This window comes from Carassius carassius, chromosome 11 (genome assembly GCF_963082965.1).
Source record: "Carassius carassius chromosome 11, fCarCar2.1, whole genome shotgun sequence".
In the NCBI taxonomy this organism is placed as follows: domain Eukaryota; kingdom Metazoa; phylum Chordata; class Actinopteri; order Cypriniformes; family Cyprinidae; genus Carassius; species Carassius carassius.
This window is the reverse complement of record NC_081765.1, coordinates 12,928,117-12,944,766: the sequence shown is the minus strand read 5'-3', so window position 1 is coordinate 12,944,766 and position 16,650 is coordinate 12,928,117. Positions and strand designations below refer to the sequence as shown.

The window sequence follows — 16,650 nt, the reverse complement described above, 5'->3', positions numbered from 1 at the left end:
TTAAACGATTAAAAAAGGTGTTGTAAAATGAACCTACAGTATATAATTCAAACTGAAAGTCTTGTGAAGAGTTGTGATTGCTTTAATCATTAACAGATTTAATTTAGTCTTCTTTTCACCTATAAACGTACACATAGCAGAGTAACACTGACTTGGATTAAACTGCTCTATTCATATCGATTCATTTTAAAACACCTTTAAGAACTTTTTGGATCTTTAATTACCTGGTCAATGGGGATAGAAACCTCTCAGATTTCACTAAAAATATCTTAGTTTGTGTTTCAAAGATTAACCAAAATTTTGAAAAGGCTTGGAATGATATGAAGGTGAGGAACAATGATAGAATTTTTGAAATGTTCCTTTAAAATCTGTGTGCTCATGAGAAAAGTAACTGTCTTAGAGTCAAGAAACATACAGAATTGACTCACCATCACACTATCATAGAGGTGTTTGTCATCCAGGTTTCTGTCTTTCACACAGCCGGACTGGTTGAGGTAATGATACGCCTCAGGAGAATCAGCCAGCATGTACATTTCTGATGAGAACAATCCATACCACAATACAATGGCCAAAGAAAAACACAAAGAGTTTGTGTAAAGGTGAAGTGTGTTACTCCTGTGCCACCAAAACAAAAGAAAATTGATATAATGCTAAAATCTCACCTCTGTGCTCATACTTAGCACCTGACAACAGTGCATAGAAAATATGGTAGTTCCTCTCTCCCGGATTCTGCCGCACAACTCGATTCTGAAATGTAATGACATTTTTAAAGCACAAAGCTTTTAGTACAACTGCTTAAATCCATGGCTAGAAACAGTCATTATTTTTATATTATCAGTTATATTTACAATAATAATAATAATAATAAAAAGATACCTTTTCAAGTAAATAATCAATAATACATCCCCCCTGGATATTTCCACTCTGAGAGAAGTGAAGCTGAATGAACTTGCCAAAGCGACTGGAGTTGTTGTTGTAAACAGTTTTTGCATTTCCAAATGCCTCCATTATTGGACTGAGAAAGCAGAAGAGAAAGGCCAGGTGTTAAAATGGACAGAAATGCAACAACATCTGTAAGAACAGAGTAGGTGTGATAGAGCATACATGACCTGCTCTGTACGATGGCCTGCTCCACTCTAGTGGTCCTCTCTGACAGCGGAGAGCCTGTGGAGTTCTGACTCTTGACGGACAGGAACTTCAGCAGCAGTTTGGTGCTTTCTGTTTTCCCCGCACCACTCTCTCCACTGAGAATGAATAAACATGAAGCATATTTAAAACACATTTTGTCTGTGGTTTTCTGTTTGTTTTTGAAAGAAATCTGTTATGTCATTTGTTTGATCAAAAATAAAGTAAAAAAAGTAATTAAAATAATTACAACTGTTATACTTGAATTTATTTCTGTGATGGTAATGGAGAATATTTCAGCACATGAAATCATTCTAATAGGCTGATTTGCTGCTCGAGAAACATTTCTTATCCATGTTGAAAACAGCTGTGCTGCTTAATAATTTTGTGAAAACTATGATTGTTTGAATAAATTGAACACGTGCACATTCAGAGTTTCAAAAAGCTCAGTTGATAATGTTTTTTGCTCACTTTCTTATACAATTTATATGTTGTTTGAATAACCGTGGAAATTTAAATAATTAATCGGCCTGTTTTTATTAATTTGTGATCACTTTAATTAGCCTACAGATTCCTACAGATTAATCGTCCATTAAAATTATAATTCAACTCATTCATTCAAATCAGATAATACTAAATGTTATGTGATGCCTTTTAAAGAAGCAACTTAAAACTAGCAGGACGTTACCTGATGAGCACACACTGACTGTCATGTCTCTTCCACAGACAGCGGTAACACTCATTGGCCACAGCAAAGATGTGTGGAGGTAGTTCACCCAGGTGATGTCTGCTGTACACATCCACTGCCTCGGCGTCATACAGACCTACTATCTGCTTATAAGGATTCACAGCTGCCAGGATGGAGCCAATGTTAGTCTGTAAGGTAGAATGATAATGAAAACATACAAGTTTGATCTTACACCGTTTATACATTTGATGTTGAACACAGTAAAAACATGGAAAATGAAAAATCTGTAAAAGTATTTTGTATTGTATCATTATTATGGTTCAAAAGTTTCCAAGTGTTGATGAAAGTAGTTATTTCTATGAAACATGGTAATAGTATGTTTTGTCATAGATTTTTGGATTCTACACACTACAGATTTCTACAGAAATCTACAGTCATTCCCAAAGCTCTACAAATCCACTGACAACTGCAGGTTCATTTGTTAAATATTTTTGGCTAATCAAATAATGCTTTTAGCTACCAATACACGTTTGTCACGCTGTCTGGTCTCTGTTTCCCTGAGTCTCCACTAGTGGTCTCACTTCCCCATAGGCACCTCACCGTAGGCACTACAATTCCCACAAAGCCTTGTCCCTTCATCACAGTAATTGCACTCCTGTTAATTGCACTCAGGTGTCTTCACTTGATAGTCATTATGCCTATATTAACCGGTCCTTTTCTGTTTGTTTTCATGGAGTCCTTTCATTCCGTCACCCAGTTTCCTCGCCTTCCGAGTTTCCTGTTCCAGTTCCTATTCCTGTTCCTATCCCTATTGTTTGTTTGGATTGATTTCTGTTTTTTACCCCTGCTTGTTGGATTCTGATTTGGATTACCCATTAAATACCACACTGCGTTTGGATCTCTCGTCTCCTGTGTTTCCCTGGGTTCCGATCGTAACAGAAGGATTCCCCAGCCAGTATGGTGGAGCGGAGGGCAAGATTCGTAAAATTAACCACCCTCCGCCAAGAGGGCAATGAGGTGGGTACTATGGCACATGTGTTCTGGACCCTGGAGGATGGTATGGGGTATAATGATGTGGCCCTTAAAGACATTTTCAACACTGGTCTCATTTGGAAATGGATCAGTTGGATGCGTTTGGTTTCTGGGAATTCATTTTCTACTTGCAGCAATCGGCTTCCGTGGGATGCCCCAGCCACTCCTGTCTCTCCCGGTGGGATGGCCGATTCTGGACCGGGGTCTGCAAACAGGAGAACCGCCAGCCCAGAACCACTGCACAGTATGGTCGCCAGCCCAGTGCCACAGCACAAGGTAGTCGCCAGTCCAGCGTCACGGTGCAAGATGGCCGCCAGCCCAGCGTCACACCTCAAGATGGCCGCCGGCCCAGCGCCACTGCCCAAGATGGCCGCCGGCCCAGCGCCACGGCTCAAGATGGCCGCCGGCCCAGCGCCACTGCTCAAGAGGGCCGCCGGTCCAGAGTCATGGCACAAGATGGCCGCTTGTCCAGCGCCTCTGCACAAGATGACAGCCACCGTTGACCCTCCAGAGTCGAGTCAGGTTCCCGTTGACCCTCCAGAGTCAAATCAGGTTCCCGTTGACCCTCTAGAGTCGAGTCAGGTTCCAGTTGACCATTCCGGAGTCGTTGACCTTCCGGAGTCAGGTCAGGTTCCGGAGTCGGGTCAGGTTCCCGTTGACCTTCTGGAATCAGGTAAGGTTCCGGAGTCGGGTCAGGTTCCCGTTGACCTTCCGGAGTCGGGTCAGGTTCCCGTTGACCTTCCGGAGTCGGGTAAGGTTCCCGTTGACCTTCCGGAGTCGGGTCAGGTTCCCGTTGACCTTCCGGAGTCGGGTCAGGTTCCCGTTGACCTTCCAGAGTCGGGTCAAATCACCGTTGACCTTCCAAAGTCGGGTCAAGTCACCGTTGACACTCCGGAGTCGGGTCAAGTCACCGTTGACACTCCGGAGTCAGGGCAAGTCACCGTTGACACTCCGGAGTCAGGGCAAGTCACCTTTGACACTCCGGAGTCAGGGCAAGTCACCGGTGATCTTCATGGGCAAAGTCATGTCACCAGTGTTCTTCATGAGCAAGGTCAAGTCACCGACTATCTTCATGGGCAAAGGCAAGTCACCAGTGATTTTCATGAACAAATGCAAGTCACCAAGGATCTTCATGAGCAGAGTCAGGTCACCAAGGATCTTCATGAGCAGAGTCAAGTCACCAATGATCTTCATGAGCAGAGTCAAGTCATCATTGATCTTCCTGAATCCAGTCTAAACACCACGGAATTACCAGAGCCTCTCCACGTCTCGGCTGAACTACCAGAGCCTCTCCTTGTCTCGGCTGAACTACCAGAGCCTCTCCTCGTCTCAGCTGAACTACCAGAGCCTCTCCTCGTCTCTGGGGAACTTCCAGAGCCTCGTCACGTCTTAGCCGAACTCTCTGAGCGCTCGGATGATCCTGTCGTGGCAACAGAGGCCACCCTTAACTTGTTCATGTTCTCTGTTTCAGACTTGCCTAACCAGACTTGCTCTCCTGTGTCATCGATCCCACTGTGGTGGTCTTCTGCGCCGCCCGGGTGGTGGGCTTCTGTCTTGACCGTACGGATGTGGTGGTCTTCTTCGCCGCCCGGGTGGGCTTCTGTCTCGGCCGCACGGATGTGGTGGTCTTCTACGCCGCCCTGGTGGGCTTCTGTCTCGACTGCACGGATGTGGTGGTCTTCTACGCCGCCCTGGTGGGCTTCTGTCTCGACCGCACGGATGCGGTGGTCTTCTGCGCCACCCTGGTGGGCTTCTGTCTCGACCGCATGGATATGGTGGCCTTCTGCGCCGCCCTGGTGGGCTTCTGTCTCGACCACATGAATGTGGTGGTCTTCTGCGCCGCCCTGGTGAGCTTCTGTCTCGACCGCACAGATGCTGTGGTCTTCTGCGCCGCCCTGGTGGGCTTCTGTCTCGATCGCACGGATGCTGTGGTCTTCTGCGCCGCCCTGGTGGGCTTCTGTCTCGACCGCATGGCTCCAATTCTACCTTGCTCCTCTCTGTATTCCTGCCCTGTCGGTTCGGCCCTGGGCCACTGAACGTTATGTTCCTTCCTGGACTTGTGTTTTGTTGTTGTTTTGTTTTTGTTTTTTGCTCTTCTTCTCTCTGTTTCCATCTATGGACCTGGCCCTCCGTCCCTCCCCCTGATCCTCTGCCGGTCCACCTCCCTCCTGGGCTCCTTGTTTTTGTTTTTTGCTCTTTTTCTCTCTGTTTCCCTCTATGGACCTGGCCCTCCGTCCCTCCCCCTGATCCTCCACCGCTCCACCTCCCTCCTGGTTTCTGTGTTCCTTGGTCTCTTCTTGTGTTCAGGTGGAGCATCTGGTAGCTGCTCCACGGAGGAGGGGGTAATGTCACGCTGTCTGGTCTCTGTTTCCCTGAGTCTCCACTAGTGGTCTCACTTCCCCATAGGCACCTCACTGTAGGCACTACAATTCCCACAAAGCCTTGTCCCTTCATCACAGTAATTGTACTCCTGTTAATTGCACTCAGGTGTCTTCACTTTAGGGAAGTCGTGGCCTAATGGTTAGAGAGTCGGACTCCCAATCGAAAGGTTGTGAGTTCGAGTCCTGGGCCGGCAGGAATTGTGGGTGGGGGGAGTGCATGTACAGTTCTCTCTCCACCTTCAATACCACGACTTAGGTGCCCTTGAGCAAGGCATCGAACCCCCAACTGCTCCCTGGGCGCCGCAGCATAAATGGCTGCCCACTGCTCCGGGTGTGTGCTCACAGTGTGTGTGTGTGTGTGTTCACTGCTCTGTGTGTGTGCACTTTGGATGGGTTAAACGCAGAGCACAAATTCTGAGTATGGGTCACCATACTTGGCTGAATGTCACTTCACTTCACTTCACTTGATAGTCATTACCCTGCCTATATTAACCGGTCCTTTTCTGTTTGTTTTCATGGAGTCCTTTCATTCCGTCACCCAGTTTCCTCATCTTCCGAGTTTCCTGTTCCAGTTCCTATTCCTGTTCCTGTACCTATCCCTTTTGTTTGTTTGTTTGGATTGATTTCTGGTTTTGACCCCTGCTTGTTGGATTCTGATTTGGATTACCCATTAAATACCACACTGCGTTTGGATCTCTCGTCTCCTGTGTTTCCCTGGGTTCCGATCATAACAACGTTTAACATGATAATTCCAGTATATGTAAAAATTCATTTTAACGATTAAGCAAATAGTAAAGTAAAATGATAATAAAAACTATCACTAAATATTAATTAAATAAAAATCAAACTTATTTCATAAAGCATGAATGCTATTTAGTTTCATACAGATAAAATGATCATAATATGACATATGTACCACAAGACCATGCAACCACTATTTTGTAAAAATGAAATCTATTAAAAATACCATCAGCAATGTTTTGGGAAGAAAAAAGCTGCACAGCTTTAAGCTCAGATTAAGCACCATTAAACCTTCAAAGAATAAAGTTGTTTTGAGGCACAAGACCTTTCAAAGCACAGACCGTTCCATTGTTTACTCAAAAACACTGCAAATTCCAAATTCCTATTTGAACGTGATGAAGAGAACTAATGTGTGTGTCTGTGAACCTACTTAAGCATATTTGTACTCAGAGGTGACCTAAATCTGATAAACCCTCTCTTTGGGGAAAGTACTCATTTGTAAAAACCATACAAAAATTCATGTTTGAATTTAGGGTTAGGGAGTGGATTAGATTAGTGTTTATAACCAGCTGTACAAAAAACAAAAGAGAAGGTAGTAGGTCTGTTTTCAAAAATGAAACTTACATAAATGAGGTCCTTCTGGTATCGCAGGAAGAGGTTGTGCAAGATTGCGGCCTCATGTAACTCGGCCAGAGTGGACATGTCCTCCACTCCACTGATGCTGGTGGGATGCATGGGGAAAACCTTGAGTCTGTTCACCTCACCCTTATCCAGAGTTATCACCTTCAATACACAAAATCACACATCCAATGTGATTATGAACACACACTCTACAGGGCTGTCATCAGAGGAGCAACTGGGAATATTACTGTTTTCAGATTAATCAGAAAGTATACAGCTCAATGAACACATACTTGACATTAATAAATATGCATTCTCAAAAGTGTGAAGAAATTAGCTGTGATTTATGCTGCTATGAATCAACAGTGCACTCAGGCACGACTCATTTACAGGAGTAAATGAGCCCTGTGTGGGCCTGTAGCTTGTTTTACTAATGCGTCCGGACCTGCTCCATCTATCTGCCAAGTTGTTTCACTTTCCTGAAACCATACCCCCATGACATCCTCACAGCACTCCTCTCACTTTCACTGTCCTGAGCACTTCTTTCACAATCTGTCCTCAGAAAACCTTGGACACACTTTTTTTGGTGAGAAATCTATTCAATGGGTGAAGTTACTGTTTTCTCGGCCCAATGTCTTTATTCAATTGTGATCACGTTAATTAGCCTACAGATTCCGTCATATTAAAAAGATTTCATGACAACACACATTATCTGGTATATTATTAAATATAAATTTCATATATATATATATATATATATATATATATATATATATATATATATATATATATATATATATATATATATATATACATACATATATATATATATAGGTGCTGGTCATATAATTAGAATATCATCAAAAACTTGATTTATTTCATTTATTTTATTCAAAAAGTGAAATTTGTATATTATATTCATTCATAACACACAGACTGATATATTTCAAATTTTTATTTCTTTTAATTTTGATGATTATAACTGACAACTAAGGAAAATCCCAAATTCAGTATCTCTGAAAATTTGAATATTGTGAAAAGGTTCAATTTTGAAGACACCTGGTGCCACACTCTAATCAGCTAATTAACTCAAAACACCTGCAAAGCCTTTAAATGGTCTCTCAGTCTAGTTCTGTAGGCTACACAATCATGGGGAAGACTGCTGACTTGACAGTTGTCCTAAAGACGACCATTGACACCTTGCACAAGGAGGGCAAGACACAAAAGGTCATTGCAAAAGAGGCTGGCTGTTCACAGAGCTCTGTGTCCAAGCACATTAATAGAAAGGCGAAGGGAAGGAAAAGATGTGGTAGAAAAAAAGTGTACAAGCAATAGGGATAACCGCACCCATTCAAAAATGTGGGGGAGATTCACAAAGAGTGGACTGCAGCTGGAGTCAGTGCTTCAAGAACCACTACGCACAGACGTATGCAAGACATGGGTTTCAGCTGTCGCATTCCTTGTGTCAAGCCACTCTTGAACAACAGACAGCGTCAGAAGACTGGACTGCTGCTGAGTGTTCCGAAGTTATGTTCTCTGATGAAAGTAACTTTTGCATTTCCTTTGGAAATCAGGGTCCCAGAGTCTGGAGGAAGAGAGGAGAGGCACACAGTCAACGTTGCTTGAGGTCCAGTATAAAGTTTCCACAGTCAGTGATGGTTTCCGGTGCCATGTCATCTGGTCCACTGTGTTTTCTGAGGTCCAAGGTCAACACAGCTGTATACCAGGACGTTTTAGAGTACTTCATGCTTCCTGCTGCTGACAAACTTTATGGAGATGCAGATTTCATTTTCCAACAGGACTTGGCACCTGCACACAGTGCAAAAGCTACCAGTACCTGGTTTAAGGACCATGGTATCCCTGTTTTTAATTGGCCAGCAAACTTGTCTGACCTTAACCCCATAGAAAATCTATGGGGTATTGTGAAGAGGAAGATGTGATATACCAGACCCAAGAATGCAGAAGAGCTGAAGGCCACTATCAGAGCAACCAGCTGAGCAATGCCACAGACTGATCGACTCTATGCCACGCCGCATTGCTGCAGTAATTCAGGCAAAAGGAGCCCCAACTAAGTATTGAGTGCTGTACATGCTCGTACTTTTCATTTTTATACTTTTTAGTTGGCCAAGATTTCAAAAAATCCTTTCTTTGTATTGGTCTTAAGTTATATCCTAATTTTCCGAGATACTGAATTTGGGATTTTCCTTAGTTGTCAGTTATAATCATCAAAATTAAAAGAAATAAACATTTGAAATATATAAGTCTGTGTGTTATGAATGAATATAATATACAAGTTTCACTTTTTGAATGGAATAAGTGAAATAGATCAACTTTTTGATGATATTCTAACTGAGATGGATGATGAATCCATTAGCAAAAAGTGCAACTAAAATTGAATGATGTCATACAATAACAATCTTATCATTGTGGCTCGTCATGCCTGTCTCCAGATAGATAAGCTTAATTGAGCAGACATGACAGGAAGTAAACAGCACTTTGACAGGATACCCGCCTCAATCTGAGTGAGATAATGTGATCTGTAAGTAGATAAAAGATGCAAAATCAATGTGCCGTAACACCTGAGGCTCTGTTTATCAAATAAGAGTTCATCACTAGTTCATTCTAGAACGCACTATTATAATGATTCATTCAAGTATAACGAAGCCATTGATGCAAAAGCAGAGCAGCTTATAGCTGTGTGAATGTGTCTCAACGTTTACGTTATTGCTGTGTGATGCCCCAACCAGGAATCTGCTCTCTATGGATAATTTCTCAACACAGCAGGCTACCACCCACGGGTTAAAGTTCATCCACAAAATACATGAGTTTGAGCCATATGATCCAATCACAAACATCCAGCACAGAAGTCAAGGATGTTTAAGCAATAAAACATTCCTGCTGATCTAGAGACAAATTCCCCAAATTCCTGTTCATGAGATGCTTGCTCCCACCGCTAAAAGTTTGGCTCCCAAAGCTACATTTTATAAAGCCTCATCTGACTGTGTCGCTGTGATCTCACTGATGTCAGGCAATATATCTGATTTTGTAACACAATTAGTGGGATGTGACAACCCACTGAGCAGCATGGCAACTACAGTATATAGTAAACAGTGAACAGGAAAAATGGCCTACAGTGCAGGTGATCATTTTAAACAATGCAAGCTATCATAAAAGAACATGCTATTGCTGTCATTTGTTCTGAGCTTATTCTAAAGTGATGATAACAGACCATGCATTACTAAATGCAAATAAATTGTCATTACATTTGTGAGATTTTTTCAAGACAGCAGTATAGGGTGTATTTAACACCTATGATCATCTATTCGCCCCGGGTTCGAGTCAGCTTGTCAAAGTGCCATGAGCACATTACAGGCATTCAGACAGGACAATGGGTGTCAGTGCTGACAGTGTGCCAGGCAACAAGAACATCGCCTCTGGTTGCTAAGCAATGGAGCAGCCATGGGAGTACTGGGAATCCTGATGATGAGGTCATCAATAAAACATGAGGAAAAAACAAGCAGTGCAGTCAGTTTGAAAAATTATGCCCTGTGCTGGATAAATAAATGGAATTTCCTGGAGTTATTATCTGTGTTCCAGTATGCAATCACTGGTAAGATACTACATTTTCAGTGGTTTAGCGGAACTGCTTCCATTGTCCATGCAGGTTTATCTCTCTTCCTCAGCAGCAAGACTTCCTCAGTGATTGTGCATCAGGAATTATTTTAAATCTTAATTTCATTTTGCATGCCTTGCATGAGAAATGACATGTTTCTTACTGTAAGTATTGTACACTTCAAGTTCTAACATTCAATAAAAGCATTTGTGTACACCTCCAACATCAATGCACTCACATGAGCACCAACACACTCCTCTAAACATGCATGTGCACATGAAACCGTCTGCTAACTCCATTGATCTAAAGTTATTAAGTACACAATCAATGTTTTCCTAATGTGGCCTTATCACCCAGGGCAGTGCTGCTGACTGACTCACCATTGTGACTGAAACAAAGACTATTTTGGAAGGACTGTGTTCAAACTAGCACAGATAAGTATATGATGTACAAATTAAGCAATTATATTTTGTAATGAGACATCACATCAAGGCACATTCTACACTCCATCTAATTAAAACAAAATATTGTTATTTATGTCTTAAGGAATAAAACTCTTGAATAAAAAATTATAAATTCTAATGCAACTCAGCCTTGTGTGCATATAATTAAAATGATTAGCTGTTAAGTGATTAAAGGTTTGTAATTTAAATAGTAACTGGCATATTTGTTTCTCTGTTCTTCTGTGCAAGTGTCCTGCATGAGGCTTTGTGTTTGAAAGACCACACCCTGTTGGATTATTGAGCATGGCCTACATGAATATGCATGATGTGGGTGTGGTCTGGAGGAGAGGGACGGCCCAGTAGTGAGCAGACACATGGAGGCCAGCTGAAATGGCTGTACTCTTCACAGGAAGCAGTCTTCTCTCAACCCATCCGCTGTACCGGCACTGAGTCACACCCTGCCCAAAGCAATCCCAGAAAAACACAGGGTTTGCTTTACAAGACACTAACTATAGCCCCAGTGAAAGCCAAGAGAAATGCTGCTGATATCTCTAAAAAACTTTTAAGTCTTGAGGCTTTATTGAAGCTTTAAGTAAGTACACAGTTTATTCTCTTTATTTTACACCAAAGACCATAACAGATGGATATAATGAAAGAATAGTAGGTGAAATGATAGACTGAGTCATAGAATTATATTTAGAAGAACGGAATGAATAACAGAATAATAGAACTATCAACAGAACAATAGAACAAAAAACAGAACAGAATGAAAGATACACCAATAAAATGATAGAGATGACAGACAAAATGATATGAACTGAAATTTTGATACTGTGACAACAATATTTGTAGTATTGTAAGAGTGTATGATTGTAAATTCAATATTGTGAATTTGAACCTTTAATCATTACAAGCTAAAACATTTGTTTTGACTGTGAAATACGGACTGAAAACTCTACAGAGAAGTCTGGAGAAGTATGACATTTTAAAATGAAAAATGTATAAGAACATTGTACTGAACGATAGAAAAATATAATGAATGAAAGAGCAATAGGACAAATATAGAATGAATGACAGAATGATAATATAACTGACAATATATCAAATGACAGAACTATCGGTAACCAGAACTAAAGAACGATAGATTGATAAACAAAAGATAGCATGATATAACGAATAGATCGACAGACAGACAGATAGTTAGAAAAGAATGGTAGAATGAACGAATAATGTAGAATGAACAAACAAGTGAACAATAAATATAAATATAGAATGAATGTTAGACAGGTTGGTAGATAGAAGAATAGTTGGATAGACAGATAGTCATGACACTGTTGTTCTTCTGGAGGAGCCTGAGCTCAACTTTCACCCCAGACAGAGCAGTGTGTCAGTCTCTCCACGCCTCACTGAACTCTACTCACACACACCCTCCTGATCTCTGCTGACCCATTTCACTATGGATGCCACAGTACGCTTGTAAAAGAATGCGCATTAAATCCAGAATTAAAAAACTGTACGTTTAATCAATTACGTAAGTACTCAAATACTAAACTGCAAATGGCAATGAGTCTGAATTGATCTAAAAGTGGACCACAATAGTAAGAGATAAATCAATTTGTGCTGTAGCTGTCTGTTCAGAATGACACAGACAGATCACTAATATGCATGCAAATTCATGGAAGCCTTCCTGCAACAAAATGGTCCACTTGTTCTATCAATATGTTTCAAAGAATCGTATTTTCTTCCAAATTTGACATATAAACAGGATTAAAGATAGATTAAACATAGAGAAATTAATAGTGGAAGAGATCTAAAATAAATATTTTATGCTTTTTATATTTTATATTTTAGGGCTGCATTAGTTTGAGCAAAAATACAACATATGACCATAATGGTTTATCACATTCATACATTCTGAAGTACCAGGACAAAGCACACAGGCCACATGTTGACACATCTGATAAATATATTCTGACCTGCATTCTCATAGAACAGGATTTCCTCCAGACACAAATCTTTAACAGAGGACCATACTGATTAAACACACTGGCTAAACTTGGCTCCCTTATGGACATTCCTGCTATTCATCTCAAAGGTCTTTCTCTAGTGGTGCAAACCATGTACCTGCACAACCTCATACAATTAAGACCTTTAAGTTTACTTATCTCTCCCAGACAGATCGGCAGTCCAATTCATTAAGAATAGAATGCCAAAAGCAATGACACAATCTTGTTTATAAAGATGGAGTTTGGATGTTAAAGATCTTAAAGAGGTAGTTCACCCAAAAATTAAGGTTTTGGATGAACCATGTCTTAAAATACAGGCAAAATATGGCTTTAAATATGTGTCCTAAATGTGTTTTCAGCCGACAGTCTTTCTTACCTCTCCATAGTCTGTGGTGAGGATGAGGGTCCTGTCATCACAGCAGCTGAAGGTGGAGGGCAGGAGCTGCTCCTTATCCCGCACCCACACACGGGCTCCCTAAAAGATAGACAAACAGACCGTATGAGACACAAAATACTTCAAACCAATCAAGAACAGCCAGAGAAAGGCACAAGCATTAAAAATCTGGCTTAAGACAGACAGACATTTCCTTCCTATTGGGCTGGTACAGAAATTAAATATGTAGAATATTTAGCAGTCAACATTATGTGCCTCTAAAACGAGCTTAGGACAGAACAAGATGATACAGAGAGAATATATGTGAGCAATTTCAATTGATCCAATAGCAATCAGCAATCTCAACCACAGCCCATCATGGTCTTTCCTTCATCATAATAAATGCACCACAGGCATTCCGTCTTGCTACACTTTCATTTCATAGACATAAAGTGGTGCATTTGACTGGGAAAAAGCTCCCTCCCAATGGGTTTAAATGCACATTGTTGGCACATGGGCAACACAGAACCCTATTCATGCCAACAGCATATGCTGCAAACCAAAGTAAGGCCTTTGGTATCATCAAACCCTGTACTTGTCTCTGTGTAAAAAGACATGGTTATTTCTTATTTCAGTGTTATGAAGGGGCATTTGCTTGTGCATTTGTCGCCATAATAGTGTTTTGAGTGGATGCCAAGGTGCTAAGTGGTTTTTAGGGTGTTCTGGGTGGTTGCTTACTGGCTCTAAATCAATAAAGTCCCAAGACCCAAGTCGGATCACTCTGAGATGTAATGGCAACTACTGTATGTATTTAAAGTTTGGCATTTGTTCAAAATCTCTGATGATGAAAACAGCTGCAATGAAAGGCTGGTCTAGCTATGCTTTTGTCTAATTGTGTGGCATCCTTTAAACAAAGCCGCCAACTTCCATGTTTTCAATCGGAAGGCCAAGAATGCAGAAAATGGAGTTGTAAAAACAGGAAAACACAAGACTGGCAGCTAAGACCACTAGTCATTTCCTTTTTTGTAAACCCTCATACTGACTTAAGGGCTGTTCACACCACTGACGATAACTATAACGTTAACTATAACTGTAAAGTTTAAAAAAGTGTTTTAATTCTAGAGGAATAGAGCCATTAATACCACAACTATAATAATTATAATGAGGCAGAGGAGAGATGTTGTTGGAATCCCTTTCAGAGCTATTTTTTTTTCAGCTGATTATCGATAAAAATATTGACAGCCATCAAGCATCCATCAGACTTTAAATAGCTCAAACATTTAAAGCGGCAGATGACAGAACTGCAGTGCATGCTTAAAATAAACATAATAAACTAAAGTTAGCATTATATATGAAGCTATAGCTCTTGTTGTGAATGGGTTTTTAGTGTGTATGGTGTGCCAGGTTCTGATGGCCCTCACGCTTACACTGACAGGCATTAATCTTCACAGCACAGCCATTCAGACGGCCAATGGAGTGTTGAGAGAGTAGTTTGTCCAACAGCACATGAGAACCAAAGGAAACCAGGAAACCCAAGCCCCAAGGTCAGAGCTCAGAGATATCAATCCTCATTAACTATTGATAATGACCTGACATGTGCAACAGCACTGGGTCCCGTCGGCAGCATGTGCAGGCACACACAATATACATCCACTCTTTCCAAAACACACTGTATGAAGATGATCATAGACACATGATCCACTGGAAAGGAGACGTGGATTATAATGAGTCCAGACACATTCAAGGTTTCAAGTAAAGGCATTCATTAAAGGGACAGTTCATCCATGAATGAAAAATCTGTTAACATTTACTCACAATCACGATGTTTCAGTATTCAAACCCATTTGACTTACTTTCTTCTGTTAAATGCAAAAGGGGAAATTTATAAGAATGTTCATGCTGCTTTTTTCCAAATAGTGATCAAAGGCTGTCAAGCTCCAAAATAAGACAAAAGACACCATTGAAGTAACATAAAAGATGTAAATGGTGGTCAGATTTCAGTTTGTTCGTTACAAGGCTATCACATGAAATTTTAGGACTTGGAATATAGTGTACAAATTGTATGCACTTATCTATATTGTATTGTCATTTTTGGATCTTGACAACACCTTGTCACCATTTACTTCAGTGAAGCCTTTTCACAGACTGTGGTGCTGCATTTCCACAGTCCACAGTTATTAACATTTTTTTTTTTCTTCTTTTTTTTTAATAAATATATTTGATCTAGATTCCTACTTGCTAGTTTAGAAGTTTACCATTATGTCATCTCTTTTCCATGTGTGCCAGTGCCACACAGCATCATGTCCTGTATCAACAGGATCTTTTTCAGATTTAAAAAAAAAAAAGTCTCAAAGCCTTGCTAAATGTGCACTAATGCTCAGGGACTATGTGACTGAGTTAAAAGGGCTTGAAGAAAAGAAGAGGTGGGGAGGTTAAAACTGTATTCTAATGTGTTTCCCATGGTTTGACGAGCAGAGGAAGAAAGCCAACATTCAAATTCTCAATTAAGCTAATGTTCAATCATTACAAATGTGTGCGATTAAATATGACTACCTCCATAAGTTAATGTGTGCCACTGACCGGCGTTTACTGCCCAAACACAATCAGCTCCAGACAACAAAATACCTTTACTTAAAGGAATACATTTAATGCCACCAAAGGGCATCATTTTATTGAGCTGAAATCATGGATAAGATGAGAGAGATCAGCCAGGTCTGTGACTGGCATGAGAGGAAAATGTAAAAAAATTAAGCACAGGGCTCAGAAAAGCCATTTCACGTGACATGACCGAACTGAATTACATCTGAATCAGGGTTTATGGATTAAAGATCAGATGCCATTGCTCAGACCCTTACTGCATGAAATCAACAACCAAAAACAACCAAAAAAAAAAAAATATGCATATTAAGGTTAATCACAAAAATCTTCCATGATGGATAATAATTCAGCGGTATTTACCATAAATAAACGGGTATTGTGGTTTGGTCACTTTAATGATTACCACCGTAAATAATAAAATGCTGGCATGGACAGGACTAATGATGTAGATAATTGTGGTTCAGACTGCTGAAATCTAGCATTATGGGATAGAAGAACAAGGATTAGCTTTCATTGAATATTGAAGGATCATTTTGATGTTTCCCTAAGGAATGCACAAATAATTAATGTTAGGCATTTTGAAAAAAAAAATGGACAAAACAATTACACATGACCATGTAACTTGTCCATATCGTCAAAAATAATATCTCCAATTGGGTGGCTTTTTGAGAGGTATGCAACTACTTTTCATAGCAATCAGACAGACTGATTTTGTCAAGTGGATGATAAAATCAGTTAAAATTTTTAATTATCTCCAGATGTATCTAGGGAGCAGATTATCATAAAAACTCTTTGACTTGGGATAGTAAACAACCAGCAAACAAGCCCACTAGCAGTTGATCCTTCTAGTCTACAGAGAAAAATACAGCCAAATAACAGATGTTCTCTAATCAAGGACACAAAACATGTGACTTTTATAAATTACACTTGTAGCATCTGGACAAGTAAAGCCATTGTGCTCAACCAACATCTTTTTCCCAAAACATTTCTTTTTTACTGCATTACCATGTGATCTTATTTTAAATCATG

General features: G+C 40.5%; 1 protein-coding gene across 1 annotated transcript in view; it reads right to left on the bottom strand.

Annotated features, from left to right (window-relative positions):
• Positions 1-16,650, bottom strand: part of LOC132152788 (unconventional myosin-X-like) — an 82,630-nt gene that overhangs the window by 47,746 nt on the left and 18,234 nt on the right. Inside the window, exons 2-8 of the mRNA XM_059561683.1 lie at positions 13,027-13,125; positions 6,592-6,750; positions 1,814-2,001; positions 1,110-1,244; positions 877-1,015; positions 663-747; positions 429-535 (exon numbers count right to left, since the gene is read on the bottom strand). Coding sequence (XP_059417666.1) covers positions 429-535; positions 663-747; positions 877-1,015; positions 1,110-1,244; positions 1,814-2,001; positions 6,592-6,750; positions 13,027-13,125 — 912 coding nt within the window. The remainder of the gene's footprint in view (positions 1-428; positions 536-662; positions 748-876; positions 1,016-1,109; positions 1,245-1,813; positions 2,002-6,591; positions 6,751-13,026; positions 13,126-16,650) is intronic.